Source organism: Lacerta agilis, chromosome 3, assembly GCF_009819535.1.
Source record: "Lacerta agilis isolate rLacAgi1 chromosome 3, rLacAgi1.pri, whole genome shotgun sequence".
NCBI lineage: Eukaryota > Metazoa > Chordata > Lepidosauria > Squamata > Lacertidae > Lacerta > Lacerta agilis.
The window spans coordinates 30,240,711-30,256,735 of NC_046314.1; the positions used below are offsets into that span (position 1 = coordinate 30,240,711).

The window sequence follows — 16,025 nt, forward strand, 5'->3', positions numbered from 1 at the left end:
TCCATCCCTTCTGAAGTCCACAGTGGTTTGTGATGGAGTTGCATAGATGCTGCTTGGATGTGGGTGCAAGGTTGCTAGTGTTTTACATAACTGAGCAAGCATCTAAGTCTGGCCCTTAGTGAAACTAGATCTCAAAAGGGGGTCATCACAAACTGGCTGCTATGGACACTGAGGTCAGGGAAATCAGGAAACCTAGCTTTGCTGAAAGTATGGAGTCTATTGAACTGGAACCCTCCATGCAACCAATTTCAAGAGGGATTCATCTGGTCAATGACAGCAGAAGGCACCATGGTATCTGCATAGCTGGTTATTGAATCCTTTGTTCCTTTAGAAGTCACTCCTTTAGTTAGAGGTTGGTGATAATCCATTCTACAGTCATCAGAATCAGTATCCGTAAAGGTCTGCAGTCCCAGTTCTGCTAATTTGATCCTGAGCCAAGGAATGGGTAGCTTTGGAACTGGAATAGACATGCAGAGGGCAGAAACTTGGGAAATGTCTTCACATTTACTTACTCTCGTTCTGTTTAGCTTTTGTTCAGTGAATTGGCAACTTCCCCACAGAAGAAAGCCCATTAAAGAAAATAAGAAGCTATTTCACTGACAAGAAGACTAAGCTCTAACATTGCCTGCAATTTCCATACTAAAACTGAAAATACACTTCTCATCAGCATAGCAATAAGCAATATACTTTATATACTTTCAAATTCACTCTTCTGTTATGATTTATATTGATGGCTCACCATTTAAAAAAACATATCAAAGGGTGTACACACACACACACACCAGTAAAGTGCCTTCTCTGCTTTGTGGAGACACATTTTTTTTGGCCAGAGTTCACACACTGTTGTCTTCATATTGTTGGCTTTGGTGTTTTTAAAGCGTCTTTTGCTATAATTTTGCCATGCATTTTGAAGTACCTGTGGAAAATGAGAGTGCCTTCTCTTGGGTTGGCAGTCTTCTGGACAACTTTTCTTTAAAAGGAGTGTCAGTGGGTGTTGAAAGGGGAGAGAGCAAAAAAACTAATGTGTGCTAGACACACTTTCTGTGTGTACAGATGACAGTGATTCACAGCTTCTCATGCTGCCTGCGTAGCGTGCAGGTGTAGACAGTTGCAAAATGATGTCTGCAAAAGTGCTTTTAGAGAACACCAAACTGTGGTGCTTCAAAGCTTGTACGCAAAGGTGTACACAGTCAAAAGCTCCTCCTTTGATGTTTATTTCATCAGCCCCACCCTGATGTACGGGGTGTGTGTGGAGAAAATATATATAGCATGTCTGATGAATGCCATCTCTTTGCATAGGTGGGGTGCACTGCCAGATGCAGAGGGACAAAGGCAGAAATTCTGGGTAAGTGTACCTGGGCAGTAAGATAGAGCAAAGACAGAGGACCCCAATCAAAGAAAATTGTTTGTGCTTAAGTTCCATTGAAAATGAATGGGTCAACTTGCAAATTAACTAACCATCCCTTTCAGTGGAACTTACTCAGGCATGACTATCTTTCTCTAGATTGGGGTCAAAGCCTTCCTTGCTCATGTAAATCATCTAAATTTATCTTTCCCTCCTCCTATTTTACTGTTTCACATTCATTGGTTGCGTCAAGTCCATGTGATCTTCCATGGCTAACAAAACTGGGGGCTCACATTGTGGTTGGGTTACCAATAATGCCAGTCGTTCCTAGCAAAATGTTGTGGTTTTCTTTCTGCTTTCTCACCTTATATTAGTATAGCAATGTTTGGTGGCAGAATGAGTAGACGTTCTGCTGTTTCCAGTGACTATCAATGGCTGCTAGTCATGAGGCCTATCTTCTGCCTCTACAGCTGGAGGCACAAATGCTTCTGAATACCAGTTGCTGGAAACCACAGGAAGGGAGAGTATTCTTGTGCTCTAATCTCACAGGCATCTGGCAGATCACTGTGAGAACAGGATGCTGGACTAGATGGGCCACTGGCCTGATATGGCGATATGGCAAACTAAGAGATCAACTACTTTAATCTTCTCATACCACAAATATGGATGCCAACCATACCTATTGTCATGACCTTCAAGGTCTAAAACATCAGTGTTTTTTTAAAAAAATAATATCAATTTCCTTAGCCAGCATAAACAGGATGCCTCATAATACCTTTCTCAAAAAGCAACAGGATAGATGCAGAATAGATATGGCTAACATTGTAAGTGAACTGCTTCCCAAACCAGCTGTGGGAGTGCACTGGATGCAGTGTGTACACAGCCTTAGACTACCACATGTCAAAGAGAGTTCAGTGTGTGTATGTGTGTGTGTGTGCGTGTGTGTGTGTTAGCCAGGAAAGACTGCAAGTTGGATTGGATGGAGAGAAGCTGCTTCAGCCCTCCCTCCAGCCATTCCCCAGCTCAAAATAACCCTTGACAGCCCCATTGGACAGTGGACAAGAAACCACCCAGAGCAGGGAGTATTAGGTTACAAGAAGGAGATACAGAACAACTTCAGCTCATGTCTTTTATAGCATTTAGTCTACTCTTGTAATGTCTGGGTGCTGTCAGTGTATGCTAATAGGCTAGATATACTACAAGTTTCGCTCCATATAAAGTAGTTCTTTATAAGATATGGGGACAAGTGGCAGCCCTTTTGGAAGAGGACAGTACTATTATTGCCAATGGCAATATGACTCCTTTTCTCCTTTCACTGCATCTCTGCTTCACTACAATCTGGGCATTCACAGTAACAAAAAGTTGTCTCTTTCCCCTCCTGTAGATTGCTGCAAATTCCTGGGGGAGCTCCTGGGGAGAAAATGGCTATTTCAGGATTTTACGTGGAGAAAACGAATGTGATATTGAAAAGCTGATTATAGCTACTAAGTGTCACCTTTAGTTGGTTCTCATTTATATCATTATTACACTCCAAAAACTTTTTATATACCCAGAATGTACCATCTATAATGTCTGTGTGCATCGTTATGTTTTCTTTGTGTGGCTGTTTTACCTTCACTTAAACATACTGCATTTCTGTGTGAATTAAAACATGGCTGTACATCCAGCATGATCAAATTCTGTTACTTGCTTTGCTTCCAGCTCCAGGGATATTGGCAGCCTTTTTCTTCATTAATGGCAGCACAAATGAAAGATAGCATATGTGTATAACAGCCAGTTCTCAGAACCTCCTCCTTCTGTAACAGCTGTGTCATCACTCAATGGGTGCCAATAATGACTGTGATGCCACAGGCTGCGCTTGGAATATATATGCAAATATACCTGCTACTTGTGTATATGGTACCCAATTAAGGCTGTAATCCTATGCATTCCTAACTGAGAATAAGGTAAAAGGTAAAGGTAAAGGACCCCTGGATGTTAAGTCCAGTCAAAAGCGACTCTGGGGTTACAACATTCATCTCACTTTTCAGGCTGAGGGAGCCAGCGTTTGTCTGCAGACAGCTTTCCAGGTCATGTGGCCAGCATGACTAAGCTGCTTCTGGTGCAATGGGACACCATGATGAGTGCCAGAGCACAGGAAATGCCGTTTACCTTCCTGCCACAATGGTACCTATTTATCTACTTGCACTGGTGTGCTTCTGAACCTCTAGGTTGGCAGAAGCTGGGACAGAGCAACGGGAACTCACCACCATTGTGTGGATTCAAACTGCCAACCTTCCAATCGGCAAGCCCAAGAGGCTCAGTGGTTTAGACATAAGATGCTGCACGTGAATACCATTTGAATGACAATGGTCGTCAACTTTTTGGTGGGGCCTGGCCCCCTCAAATATTTTATGTGGGGGCCCAAGGGACCTTGGCTCCTAGGAATTGGCTCCTATGGATTGCACTGTAAATCCCATAGATTTCAATGGGATGAGAAAATCAAACATGTCTATTTTTTCTCCTGAATTGTGACCAATGGCTCCCATCCAGCTCTTGAAAGCAACTGGTTGTAAGGAGTGGTAGTTCTAGATACATGTACATAAAAATTCAGCCACTCTGCTCTTTCCGGCCCAATGAACATCCCAATGCAAATGGAGCCGTGATTCTAAATCCTCTATGCTTGCAGAAGGCTACTTTGCATGGCCCTCTCTTGGATAGGTGTCATCAAGCTTTGTTGTCATCAAATGATTCCACTCTCTGTTCTCCATATGCCATATTAGCAGCACATGCCTATAGGGGCTTGCGCAGAAGTAAGTCCTGTTGTATTCAATAACACTTACCCCCAAATGAGTGTACTTACAATTATTGCCTAATTCTCTGGGTCTGCAAAAGAACCCACAATGTTCCAATAGCATCTTGCCAAAATAGGATTGATAACTACAGGTACCTCTATGCAAGGACTAATTTGTTCACATTACAACATGCCTCTGGGTGAGAGTGATTATTTTATTGAAGTAGACATGCTGGAAAACAGGTGTGTTTTCACACACACACAAATGAACACACTGATTATCAGGCCTTGCGACACATACAGTTAACAGTTACAAAACTGCAGTATAGTAATATAACTATTACCTTAAATTAGGAACAGAAACCCTCTATCTTACTTCCAGAAGTACTGTTCAAATTCCAAGCCAGTAAAAAGAAAGTATCCAGTCCATTCCAGCATGCAAAATCCTTGCCACACTTTTGTGGCTGCAAGCCTATTCAAATGATTTACTGGGTCATCAGAAGAAGGTGCATAAGAGGCTGTTGGTTGAATTTCCTGTGGGCCTGGAAAGGAGTTTGCTTCTCTTAGGTTAGCCAAACCTAGTGGGGTGGATTTTAGCCTTAATCTTTCCATCTCTTGAGGAGTGGCCATAATGGGCAAACTTCTGGTTTGTTTGTTTGTTTGTTTGTTTGTTTTCTTTCTTTGCACATAATGGCATCATAATTTTTATAAGAACCACTTGCAGATGCTGATTCAGTGTGATAATAACTAGAGTTGTTATTGTGCATGCCAATGGCACAGTTATAATAAGCAGTGGAGAATGGTAGGTTTAGAAAGAACCTTGTACAGTATTTTGTATCAGGGATTTCTGATCCCAGCTCCTTCCTTTTCCTATTACCTTACATACTATCTCTCAAAACAGCCTTTCCCTTTGATACAAACAGATAAGGAGCAACAACAAATCTTGCAGTGTGGACCCAAATGCATGCCATATTGACTTGAATCAAGTTGCTCTAGACATTATCGGGATACTTCTTTAGCAATCATTCTTAAATCGCATTTCAGGCATCAAGAAGAGAAGTCTGGCTGTTGTCAGTGTGAGGCAACCTTTGGAATAATTGCATATGTCAGTTTGAGTTTTACCTCTTCAAGCTTCTCAACTGCTTGAAACCAAATAGGCTCATTTCCCTCAGATGTTTTCAAATCCAATTGCATTCATATGCTTTATTTGAGAATATGCCTGAGTTAAACCTCTGCTTATAAAACCATCCCCTAAGCTTTTGCTGATATATTTGAAGGCTAAATGTCCAGATACATCACTATAATACAAAAGTCTGCCAAGTGAGGGGGGAGGGAATAAATGGAACTGCACACTTGGAAAGTAAAGAAATAAGACTATCTCATCATTTAAAGAAAATGGGAAACTCTATCACTCAGAGGTGGGTGTTAAATTGAGCAATAAAACTGTCTGTTACAAATGTTTGCAAGATTAAGGCTACAAACTTCCCGAGTGCCAGAATAAATGTTATAGGAAGCCCTGTTTGTTTATTCGCATATCTACCCCATTCATAAATAAAGCAGAAATCATCATCTAATTATATTATTATTTATTAAATTTCTATACTATCCTTCATCCAAAGATCACTGGGCGGTTTACAATATAAAAACACAAAAAATACATACTGTAACAACAAACAAAAACATAAATTCCCCACACAATCGTTTACAAGTCCATAGAATGTTAGTCAGCCAGAGGCCTGGTTGAAGAGAAACATTTTTGCCTGTTACCTAAAGAAATGCAATGAAGGTGCCAGGCAAGCCTCCTTGGGGAGAGCATTCCACAAGCAGGGAACCAACAGAGGAAAGGCCCATTTTCGTGTTGCTGCCCTCTACAGCTCTTGTGGGGGAGGCACACGAAGAAGGGCCTCAGATTATGAGGGTCAGTTTATGTGGCGTGAGGTGATCCTTGACAGTGCCACATTACCACATAGGCAGAGCACCGGACTACTGGCCCCACGCCTTTTAGGGGCCCCGAGACAATGGATCTAAGTAATATTGATTTGATCTTGAAAGAAAATTACAGTCAAGCTTTTTTAGTTCATTATTATCCCACTAGAGTGCATGCACAGGCCCCCACCCCGGGATTTTGTCCGGATAGGATTTAATCAGGGCTGCCATATGTCTGGGATTTCAAAGGCGAAATTGATGTCTGAGGGGAATTTCCTAAAGGCACTGGAGGGGGGGAAGCTCAACAATTTTGGGACCTTCCTAAAAAATGCTCAGCAACTTTTGGGGTGTCCTGGTTTTTACTTTTTGAAAGATGGCAACCCTAAGCACTGCTTCTTGCGGTATTGCAGTCCTGAGCCGTTTAAGACTTGGTATTTATTTTTTATAATAAATAAATGGGTGACTAAGAGAACCCTTGTCTGAGAGCTGGACTGGAAGAAATGGGGCACAGAGGAGAAGCAAGGGAAGGGGGTGAATTTGGCACCTATTTGGGTGGAAAATCTAAAGGCTCCCCACATCAACAAGAAACATGATTGCCTCTAGCACATTTAGTTTCTCAACGAGTTTCATTGTCTCCATTAAGTATAAGCAGGCTGAAGATCACAACCATTGATCAAGGGGTGGAGAATCTGGTGGTGTCTGAGAAGGTGTTGTACTCTGTCTCCCATCACTCCCAGTCAGCATGACCAAAGATAAGGGGTGATGGGTGTTGCAGTGCGGTAGCATCTAGAAGGCTACAGTCCCTCACCCTTGCCTTATGTTAAGCAGTGCTGCCTATTAAAATTCAGCAATGAAGTGCAAATGTATTATTTCTGTACCTAGTGCTTTCTCTTTTTAAGCAGGTGGCTGTGATGAGTCACCGCGGTGAACTGTGCCCTGTGAACAGGACTAAATGAGGGACATTTTGTCAAAAGCGTACATACAAATGAATAAATAAGCAGGCACCTTCCTGGAGCCAATTTTGATGTTCCTTTGATTGCTAAGTAAAGAAAAGTGTGTGTCTGTGTTTGTAAACACTTATGTGAAAAAACATAGCAATTAGTGTCTATGCGACTCGATGTGAGAGACAGGTTACTGTTGGAAGCAATAATTACAGAAAAGAGATGATGAATAGCTGTGCTGTGACATTTACAGATAGCACCTGCCTTCATGTGAATATCATGGGAAAGCTTATGGTATGGGAGAAGAACATGGAAATTATGTATTCCTCCCACATTCACCCCCGATTAAGATTGCTAATATTCTGTGGGAGTATTTAATTTGCATACTAGAACATTGGTTTTGGACAGTTAGAGTGGATTAAAGTGCTCTGTTGCCTAGCACAACAAATGTGCACGCACGCATGTGCCCCCTCTGTAAAGAGGTCTGGAGGGCGGCAACACGAGAATGGTCCTTTTCTGTAGTGACTACACATTTGTGAAATGCTCTCGCCAGGCAGGCTAACCGGGGGCCTTCATTAAATCTCTTTAGGTGCCAGATGAAAATGTTTCTCTAGAATCAGGCTTTGGGCTGGTTGAACATTCTATGGCCTTTTAAATGCATTCGTGGGAGGGGATTATTGGTTTGTTCTGGTTCTGGTTGTATATGTATGCTGTGTTCTCATTTTGTATTTTTATGTTGTGAACTACCCTGTGATCCTTGGATGAGGGGAAGCATACCAATTTAATAAATCATCATAATCATAATCCAAAGTTTCCATTGATTTCAGGAGAAGCTACATCAACCATGCACTGAAACTTTGATTTTAGCTTATGGCATTGTTGATATGAGAGTCTTGTAGAAATGCCTTATCTATGGGGGACACAGACACTAGCTAATTAATTCTGAAAGATATCTTGGGCCAACTGAAAATACACCCCTGCCCTAAATTTCCAGTTATAGTTTTACAAGATGTGGGCCTCGTTGTGCTTCATTGAAGAGGAAACTCAAATTGTCTTTACAGGTTACTATGATCTCGGGTTGCTTATTTGGGCATCATCTTGAATGGGATAGTTCTCACACAAGATACTAAGGAATGCAGCATTGGGTGGAGGAAGATGAGACATATTTCAAAATTCCAAGGGCACTTCCAGACTGTCACTAATTTGCATGTGGGATTTAACCGCACATCAGCAAATTTAGGTTATGCAATTACTCTGGTTTTCGCATTCTTGCACAACAAAGCTGACACCCTGTGCCCGTTTTACAAAAAGGGACGGGAGAAAAAGTGTGGGATAACAATTGTTTGGTGCAACTTTGTCTAACCTCCCTGCAAACAAATTGGATTGAATGCTCAGGAAACAACAGACATTGCTTCATCTCCCGCAAACATTGCACAAACAAATCAGAAAAAGTGCTTAAAAAGCAGGTGATCTAGAAGTGACCCAAGATTCATGTTGGAAACTGAGCTGAAAGCCAATATAAAGCAGGAATGCACTTCCAGAAAACATAAGTCCCAGGGTATGGTCAGAGGCAGAAAGTGTGCAGAGCCACAAACATTACCTCTGCCTTTGTACAATAAAGCTACATCTCAGACATGCACGACTTAGAGGTTTCTATACACACCTCTCTCCACTCTGGGTGGATCCAAACAAAGGGGGGAAACCCGCTATAAGTAAGTCAGAAATTAGATCATTTTAACAAAAGAAAAAAATCTCTATGGAAAACTGTGTTTCAAAATTTCCTGCTCTCTGGTGCCATCTGGTGTTGCATGTTTATGTCACATTCAAATCGCTGTTTCTTTACTAATGTAGCTGAGTCCCCAGACAAGTAAAAGGCAGGATGGAGAACACATTCCAGCCAGGCAAAAGCACTTGAGGAGGAGACAGAGGAGAGCTGGTGACAGGCATGTTGTGAGATGGGGCAGGAGAGAGGCCTGGAAGGCTGCATCTGGTCCCTGACGTTCTCCACTCCATGGCTAAAAGTTTCTTCTGTCAACCCACCTCTACACATGTTCACTTGCCATGCCAGAGACCCAGGGGCGGATTTAGGTTTGATGATGCTCTAAGCTACTGAAGGAAATCGGGCCCTTTATATGTCCAGCTGTCCTTTGTCAACAAAAAATTGTCGCTGTATTTTGTGTTGAATATATGCTATATGGTAATTTATGGACCTAATAGAGATCTAAAGCCATTTGCACCTAACAAAATATGTATTTTATCAAAGTAATTGTTGAACTGAAATACAATTAAGAAGAAGTATTTTAATAGTGAAATACAATTAAGAAGAAGTATTTTAATAGTGAAATAGTTATTAAGCTCTAACTTAAAATGATTTTTTTATTCATAACAAACTTAATAATGCAAACACATTGGCATTTGGCAATAACAAAAGTTCCTTTACAAACACAATTTACAAAGACTCATAATTTTTTGGGGGGGGACCCCCAAAAGAGTGGGGCCCTAAGCTATAGCTTGTTTAGCTTATATGTAAAGCCGGCACTGCAGAGACCACAAGCTTTGTGGGTGCTTTTACTGCCCTCCGCTACTTTTGCATTGACAAGCAGGGTCAATGCTAGGAATATCCAGAGTAAAAACACACCACCAACAAAGCATTAGCACATTCTCCTTCCATTGCCTTCCCCTTCTCACTTCTCAAGAGGCAGTCACTATGTCTTCTGGAAGTAATTCATGGATCTAAGTACCCATGGGGCACAGTGAATGAGAGCAGTGGAGCTGGGGCAAGAGAGGAGCTGGTGCATCACCCACTTCCACCTCCTAAACAAGGTATCAGAACCAGAGAGTGGGAGGAGAGAAGGGCCAGTCTTCCTTTGATCTCGTGAGCCACTGTCTTCTGCTGCTTTAATTGCCGTGTTGTTTAGCAGGATTGTTCCGCTGCACATTTTAATCATGGCTGTTTATGTTTTAATGAGATTGCTTTATTGTTTATTTTAATTATAGTGCATTTTTAATTATTCTGTGCTTTAACAATGTGCAATTGGGTGGTTTTTTAAATTTGCTTTGAAAATTGCTTAGGGGCATCTGAGTATTAAGTGGAATATAAATTATCCAACGTCACTTCGGTCTCCCACATTTCCTCTACACCGATGGCACAGGGAAGATCTGTTCCAATCAACCTAGACCAGGGGACAGCAAACTTTTTCAGCAGGGGGTCGGTCAACTGTCCCTTAGACCTTGTGGGGGGGGGGCGGACTATATTTTGAAGAAAGTAATAATAATGAATGAATTCCTATGCCCCACAAAATAACCCAGAGATACATTTTAAATAAAAGCAAACATTCCACTCATGTAAAAACACACTGATTCCCGGACCGTCCGCGGGCCGGATTTAGAAAGCGATTGGGTTGGATCCGGCCCCCTGGCCTTAGTTTGCCTACCCATGACCTAGACCATAAGAGCTGAACATTGTTTATTTGTTTCTTTGCTTTTAACCCTCTGGTACCTGCTCTTACATTTTCAGGTCCATCTCTGCGAAGGGTCCTTGTGACTTTGAGGGGTTGAAACATGTCACCGTAATGTCTTTTTTCTTTTTAAAAATTAAAATTGGCATGCTCGTAACTCTAGGAAGCACCAACTGGCATGAACTGGGCTCACAATGAAAGTTCAGTTTTTGGTATTTTATGACGCAATCAAGTGCTAAATAAATAAATATATCAAACCCCAAAGATCAATCAAATTAGTCTGCATCTGCATAACTGGCAATCTTACCTACCTGAGTGCAGCCCACTAGGGTCTCAGAAAGCCACCTGCTTCCTACCTGGGACTTTTTTTAAAGGGTATGTATCCATCCGTGCATCAAGTAGCTTCCTGCAATAAGTGACTGGAAAACTATGTTCCAGTTTGTGCATTAACAAATAGCTCTGACGGCAGATGAGCAAGGGTGCATCTTTACTGCCATGCAATAAAGTCTACCCCCAGACAGATATCCACCAACAGCCCAGGTATTGTCCCTGGAGTTATTCCCTATTCAAATAGGGATTGCCAGTAATTTGACTGCTATTTAGCCATTTCTCCACTGATTCGCCTTTTGCTTATTCATGTTTATAAAGCAGTCATACGTACAACTCATACATGTCAGTAATGGATGAAGCGCATAAAAAGCACAGATTGTGGTGGTATAGGTTGTTCAAATAGAATGCTATGTGTCCAAAACACATGGTGGTTTTAGGTTCCAGTCCTTTACACTTACCTGGGAGCAGGCCCCAGCAAACGCAGTGGACATCCAGTAAAGGTGAATGTTTGTTGGAAGGTTCGAGGTGGAGAAAAGTAAGTGCTTCTTGATGCAGCAAATAGTTAAACGATGGAGCAATCTCCCACAGGAGGTGGCGATGGCTGCCAACCTAGATGGCTTTGAAAGAGAATTTGACAAATTTGTGGAGGAAGAGAGGGCTCTCAATGGCTACTAACCATGATGGCTATGCTCTGCATCCATCCTTGAAGGCAATAATGTTTCTGATTATCAGTTGCTGGAAACCACAGGAGGGGAGAGTGCCCTTGGGCTCAAATCCTGCTTGTGGATTTCCTGTAGGCATCTGTTTGGCCACTGTGGGAACAGAATGCTGGACTTGGTGGGCCATTGGCCTGATCCAGCAGGCTCGTTCTCAATAGACCATCATAAGATGGCACTACTTTTGATTTTAAGCTCAATTGCTAAAAACGCCTTGCTAAAGACAGACTTCATTCACTGGGCTTGTATGTTGTGCATTGAAATTTGCCTGGCCATTGTTATCTTCATCAAGTTATAGGGTTGCAATCAAATGATACACCATGGCATGGTAGCATTTACCCAAAATGTTCTGTTCAGTGTAATTGTTACAAAGGCTTTTTGATCATATGTATTATTTAAGCACTAAAATTAGCATCTGGGGTGATATTGATAGCAGAATTAAGCTGTCTTTGATCTGTCTCATTGCTCTAAGCACAGGAGCAACTTTAATGATAGTTTAATCTGTTTTGCTGGGAAACCATTCATTATTTTCTTTCACCGTGTAAGCCAGTCTGTAATTTTGCACTATACTACATGTCTCCAGGGTAATTTCAAAAGGATAACATCACACTGGCCATTGCCCAACTCCCTTGGGCTACTGTGTGAGTGGGGAAAAAACGGTAGTTAAACTTGAAGTTAGGAAACACACTGATTGCATATAGCAACGTAACTCCTGAATTCACTTTGCAGAAGATTGATCAGTCTGTATTCCAGTACATGGAGAGTGAAACACTTTGCTTTTTCTAAGAAATACAATCTGCTGTAACAAATGGGTGAACTTTTTACAATCACAAGACCAATTATAAAGTGCTTGACGTGTGTAATTCTTTTTCTTTCTTTTTTTACATTTTCAAATGCGACTTGTGTTATTACCCCATTATTTCTACTATTTTCAAGAATCACAGAAGTGTAATAATGATTCTGAAAATTTTTGAGTTTGGCAGGGAGGGGGAGACAGTTCGGGGCAGTGCTGATTATATATTTTAGTTTATCATAGTCTGACCAAACTAAGTCTTCTAGAGCAGATTATACATCAGGATGCTTAGTTTGGTCAGAATCAAGTATACACTTCCGGAGTTAACGCGTTAGATAAATTTAATAAATACTACTAATAAAAATATATGTCACAAAATTAGACACAGGAACACCTATATCAACCTTAACTAGTGACAATATTGTCTTTTCCAAGGATACCCTTGAAGTTTCTGTATGCCACATATTCTCTCCCTCTTTGAAATGCAAAATAATGCAAATAATTTCTCTGTTAAACAATTCTCCACTGGGGTCATTACAAAAGGCTAGTGAAGTTGATTTGAGTGTTTATGCCTTGACACCTGCTTTCACAGCAAAAACAACAACCAATTCACAGTCCCATCAGTGTCCCTAAATAATAATAAAAAGCCTGCACTAGATACAGTATCAAAACAGCAGTGAGAGAAATAAAAGGCAAATGTCATTTTAGAAACTCTAAACATAACATCTCAGGAGCTTGTCAAAGCACTAACTGAATCGTAAAGTGGTTGTTAAAAGTGCTGTTTTTCATCTGTTTCCCTTTATGTTTGCTTGCTCTGTTGTAACCTTTTCTGATATGTTTTGTGATTGTCTATTTTATTGCAATTTTTCATGGTTTCTTCAGTGTATTGATGAAAAAAGAAGTCAGGGAGCAACTACAGAGGGGGCGGGAGTTGAGTTCATCATAGATTCAGATATCTGAAGAAGTGTGCATGAACACGAAAGCTCATACCAAGAACAAACTTAGTTGGTCTCTAAGGTGCTACTGGAAAGAAATTTTTATTTTGTATAGATTAAGGCTATTATCCTATATTATATATCTGGAAGTAAGCCCCATTGAATATAAGGAGGCCAACTTCTGAGACACGGGTGGCGCTGTGGGTTAAAGCTGGTTTTGTGGAGGGAAACACATCAAAATACACTATTTTATAAGGAATGACATGACATATACAGAATCGATATGGATTTTGGTTAACATCGTGTGTAGACCAGTTTCCAAACCACCAGTGGTGGGAGAGCAATAGTTGCAGAGTAAATGGGAGTGTGTCTACACACTTAGTAGCTGAATATCAAGAAAATAAACAACTATCTGACTTTTAGAAGACATCTGAAGGCAGCCCTGTTTAGGGAAGTTTTTAATGTTGTAGTTTTATTCTGTTTTTAGTGTTCTGCTGGTAGCAGCCCAGAGTGGCTGGGAAAACCCAGCCAGATGGGCAGGATATAAATGTTGTTGTTGTTGTTGTTGTTGTTGTTGTTGTTGTTGTTGTTGTTGTTGTTGTTGTTGTTGTTTTTCACTATTTCCAGATGCTACTCAGACTGCTGCGTATGTTCAATTTGCTGCAGTTTTTCTTTGATCTCTCTCCCCACCCTTACTGATTATTAATGTGTTTGGATGTGTTTGCACATTGATTAAAGCCAGTGCTATTTTTCTAGAAAAAGAGATGCCAGAACTCATGGGCGTAGCCAGGAATTTTGTTAGGGCAGGGTGCTAGACTCTGTTAGGGGGGCAGAGCTTTTGTTGGGGGGGGGGTGAACTGGTGTGATTGGTCAGTTAGTTAAGTACAGTGGAACCCCGGGTTACGCAACCCTGGGTTGCAGACACTTGAGTTAAGAACACCCACAACTCAGAAGCGTTTCTGGAGCGCGCATGACTTGCGCGCGACCCCCGGATGCGCAGAAGCACTCAAATCGCGCTACTTCCGGGTCGCGTGTGTAACCCGGGTTTCCACTGTATTTCTTTTGTTTTACTTGAGCTAGGGGAGGCATGCAAAAACTTACCTTGTTCTCTTAGGCTAGATCTAGACACTTCAAAGAAGTGATTCAGTTAAACGCGTTGTAAACTCATACAGGGAAATCCAATAGGGAAAGACGGGACTCCACAGTGCCATCTGGTGTCACAATGTTATATCACATACAGTGGTACCGACAGGTTAAGAACTTAATTCATTCTGGAGGTCCGTTCTTAACCTGAAACTGTTCTTAACCTGAGGTACCACTTTAGTTAATGGGGCCTCCCGCTGCCGCCGCATGATTTCTGTTCTCATCCTGAAGCAAAGTTCTTAACCCGAGGTACTATTTCTGGGTTAGCAGAACCTGTAACCTGAAGTGTCTGTAACCTGAGGTACCACTGTATACAACACATAAAACGCTTTCTCTTTACCAATCTAGCTGAGTCCAGAGAATGGCAATGACATCCACCTGAGAGGTGCCAAAACTGAGTTCCAGTGAGCTCTGGCTGAAACAGGTCTACGTTTTCTGGGATTCATGGCACTAACCTGGGATTATCAACACTGAATAGTCACTGTGTCATAAACAGGAACTACTTTGTGGTGTATTAGTGTAAGTATGTTTGTGGTCACTAGAGGGCTGTACAGTTAAAAGAGCCATGTGGAATTAGTGTTGCTGAACTTGTCCTGCAGGCTGCCATCTGGCTTCATGCTACCTAGAAAGCAAGTGTTTCATAACCCCACTATGCTGAGCACTCCCACAACGTGGGTGAAAAGAGAAAGGAGTGGTAAAAGCAGCAATACAACAAACATAAATCAATAAAAGAGCACAGAGTCAGAGCATTTCAACAATGCACTATATTCATCCATGCCAAGGGGAATTTTGCAAACATTTCTGTAAGAAAGATGCTTATCAACCAGACCAAAAGACCATATTGTTCTACTTCCGGTTTTCTGCTGCAGCCGACCAGAAGCCTCCAGGAAGCAAAGCATGATGAAGGTCACGGGCAACCCCTGTTCTCCTTTGTGGTATCCTGAGATATATTGCTTCTGGACAAGGAAGCTCCATCTTCGCTAGCATACCTAATAGTGTTGATAGATCGTTCCTCCATGAAGTGTTTGAAGTCAGCGGCATCCATCAGACTGATTTTGTGTTCGCTTCTTGAAAGCCTGTTTTGAGCATGAAGGAAAAGGAAAATGTTTGTCAAGGCTGGGAAGCCAATCTTCTTCAAGAAGCAGAACATGGACTGCACAGAAACTGAATCTCAAAGCAACTCATTTTACAACCAAGATAAGCCATCACAAGTTACTTGCCGCTGCATGACGAAAACATCTCAGTCCTAACCTGCAGGGTGTATCTAGAGGCCTGCCTCTTTCACATTGCTTAACCAGGCAGAAAAATACCCGGCAAAGATAAGTTTTACCAGTTCTAAACAGTAACAGACCCTCCAACACTACTACCAGTAATTGTTACGATTTATCGTACATTAACAATTTTGTTCAGAAAGTTTGCCAGGATCACTTCAGTTCAGATCATATATTTGGCAAAAGTGTGAGGGGTAGAAAATCACCAAGGAGCTAGAAAACAATGACTGAGGCCCCATCTGCACCATACATTTAAAGCCGTATCATAATGCTTTAAGCAGTCACTGCTTCCCCCAAAGAATCCTGGGAACTGTAGTTTGCTAAGAGTTGTTAGGAGACCCCTGCTTCCCTCACAGGGCTACAATTCCCAGAGCAGATTAACAATCAATCCCTA

At 41.6% G+C, this 16,025-nt stretch overlaps 1 protein-coding gene across 2 annotated transcripts in view; it reads left to right on the plus strand.

The window, feature by feature from the left end:
• TINAG (tubulointerstitial nephritis antigen) overlaps nt 1-3,061 on the plus strand; it is a 28,159-nt gene extending 25,098 nt beyond the window's left edge. For both annotated transcript variants that reach the window (XM_033143164.1, XM_033143166.1), the window contains exons 10-11: nt 1,300-1,345; nt 2,730-3,061. In XM_033143164.1, the coding sequence (XP_032999055.1) occupies nt 1,300-1,345; nt 2,730-2,846 (163 nt within the window). In that variant the 3' untranslated portion in view covers nt 2,847-3,061. The remainder of the gene's footprint in view (nt 1-1,299; nt 1,346-2,729) is intronic.
• The last annotated feature ends 12,964 nt before the right edge of the window (nt 3,062-16,025 follow it).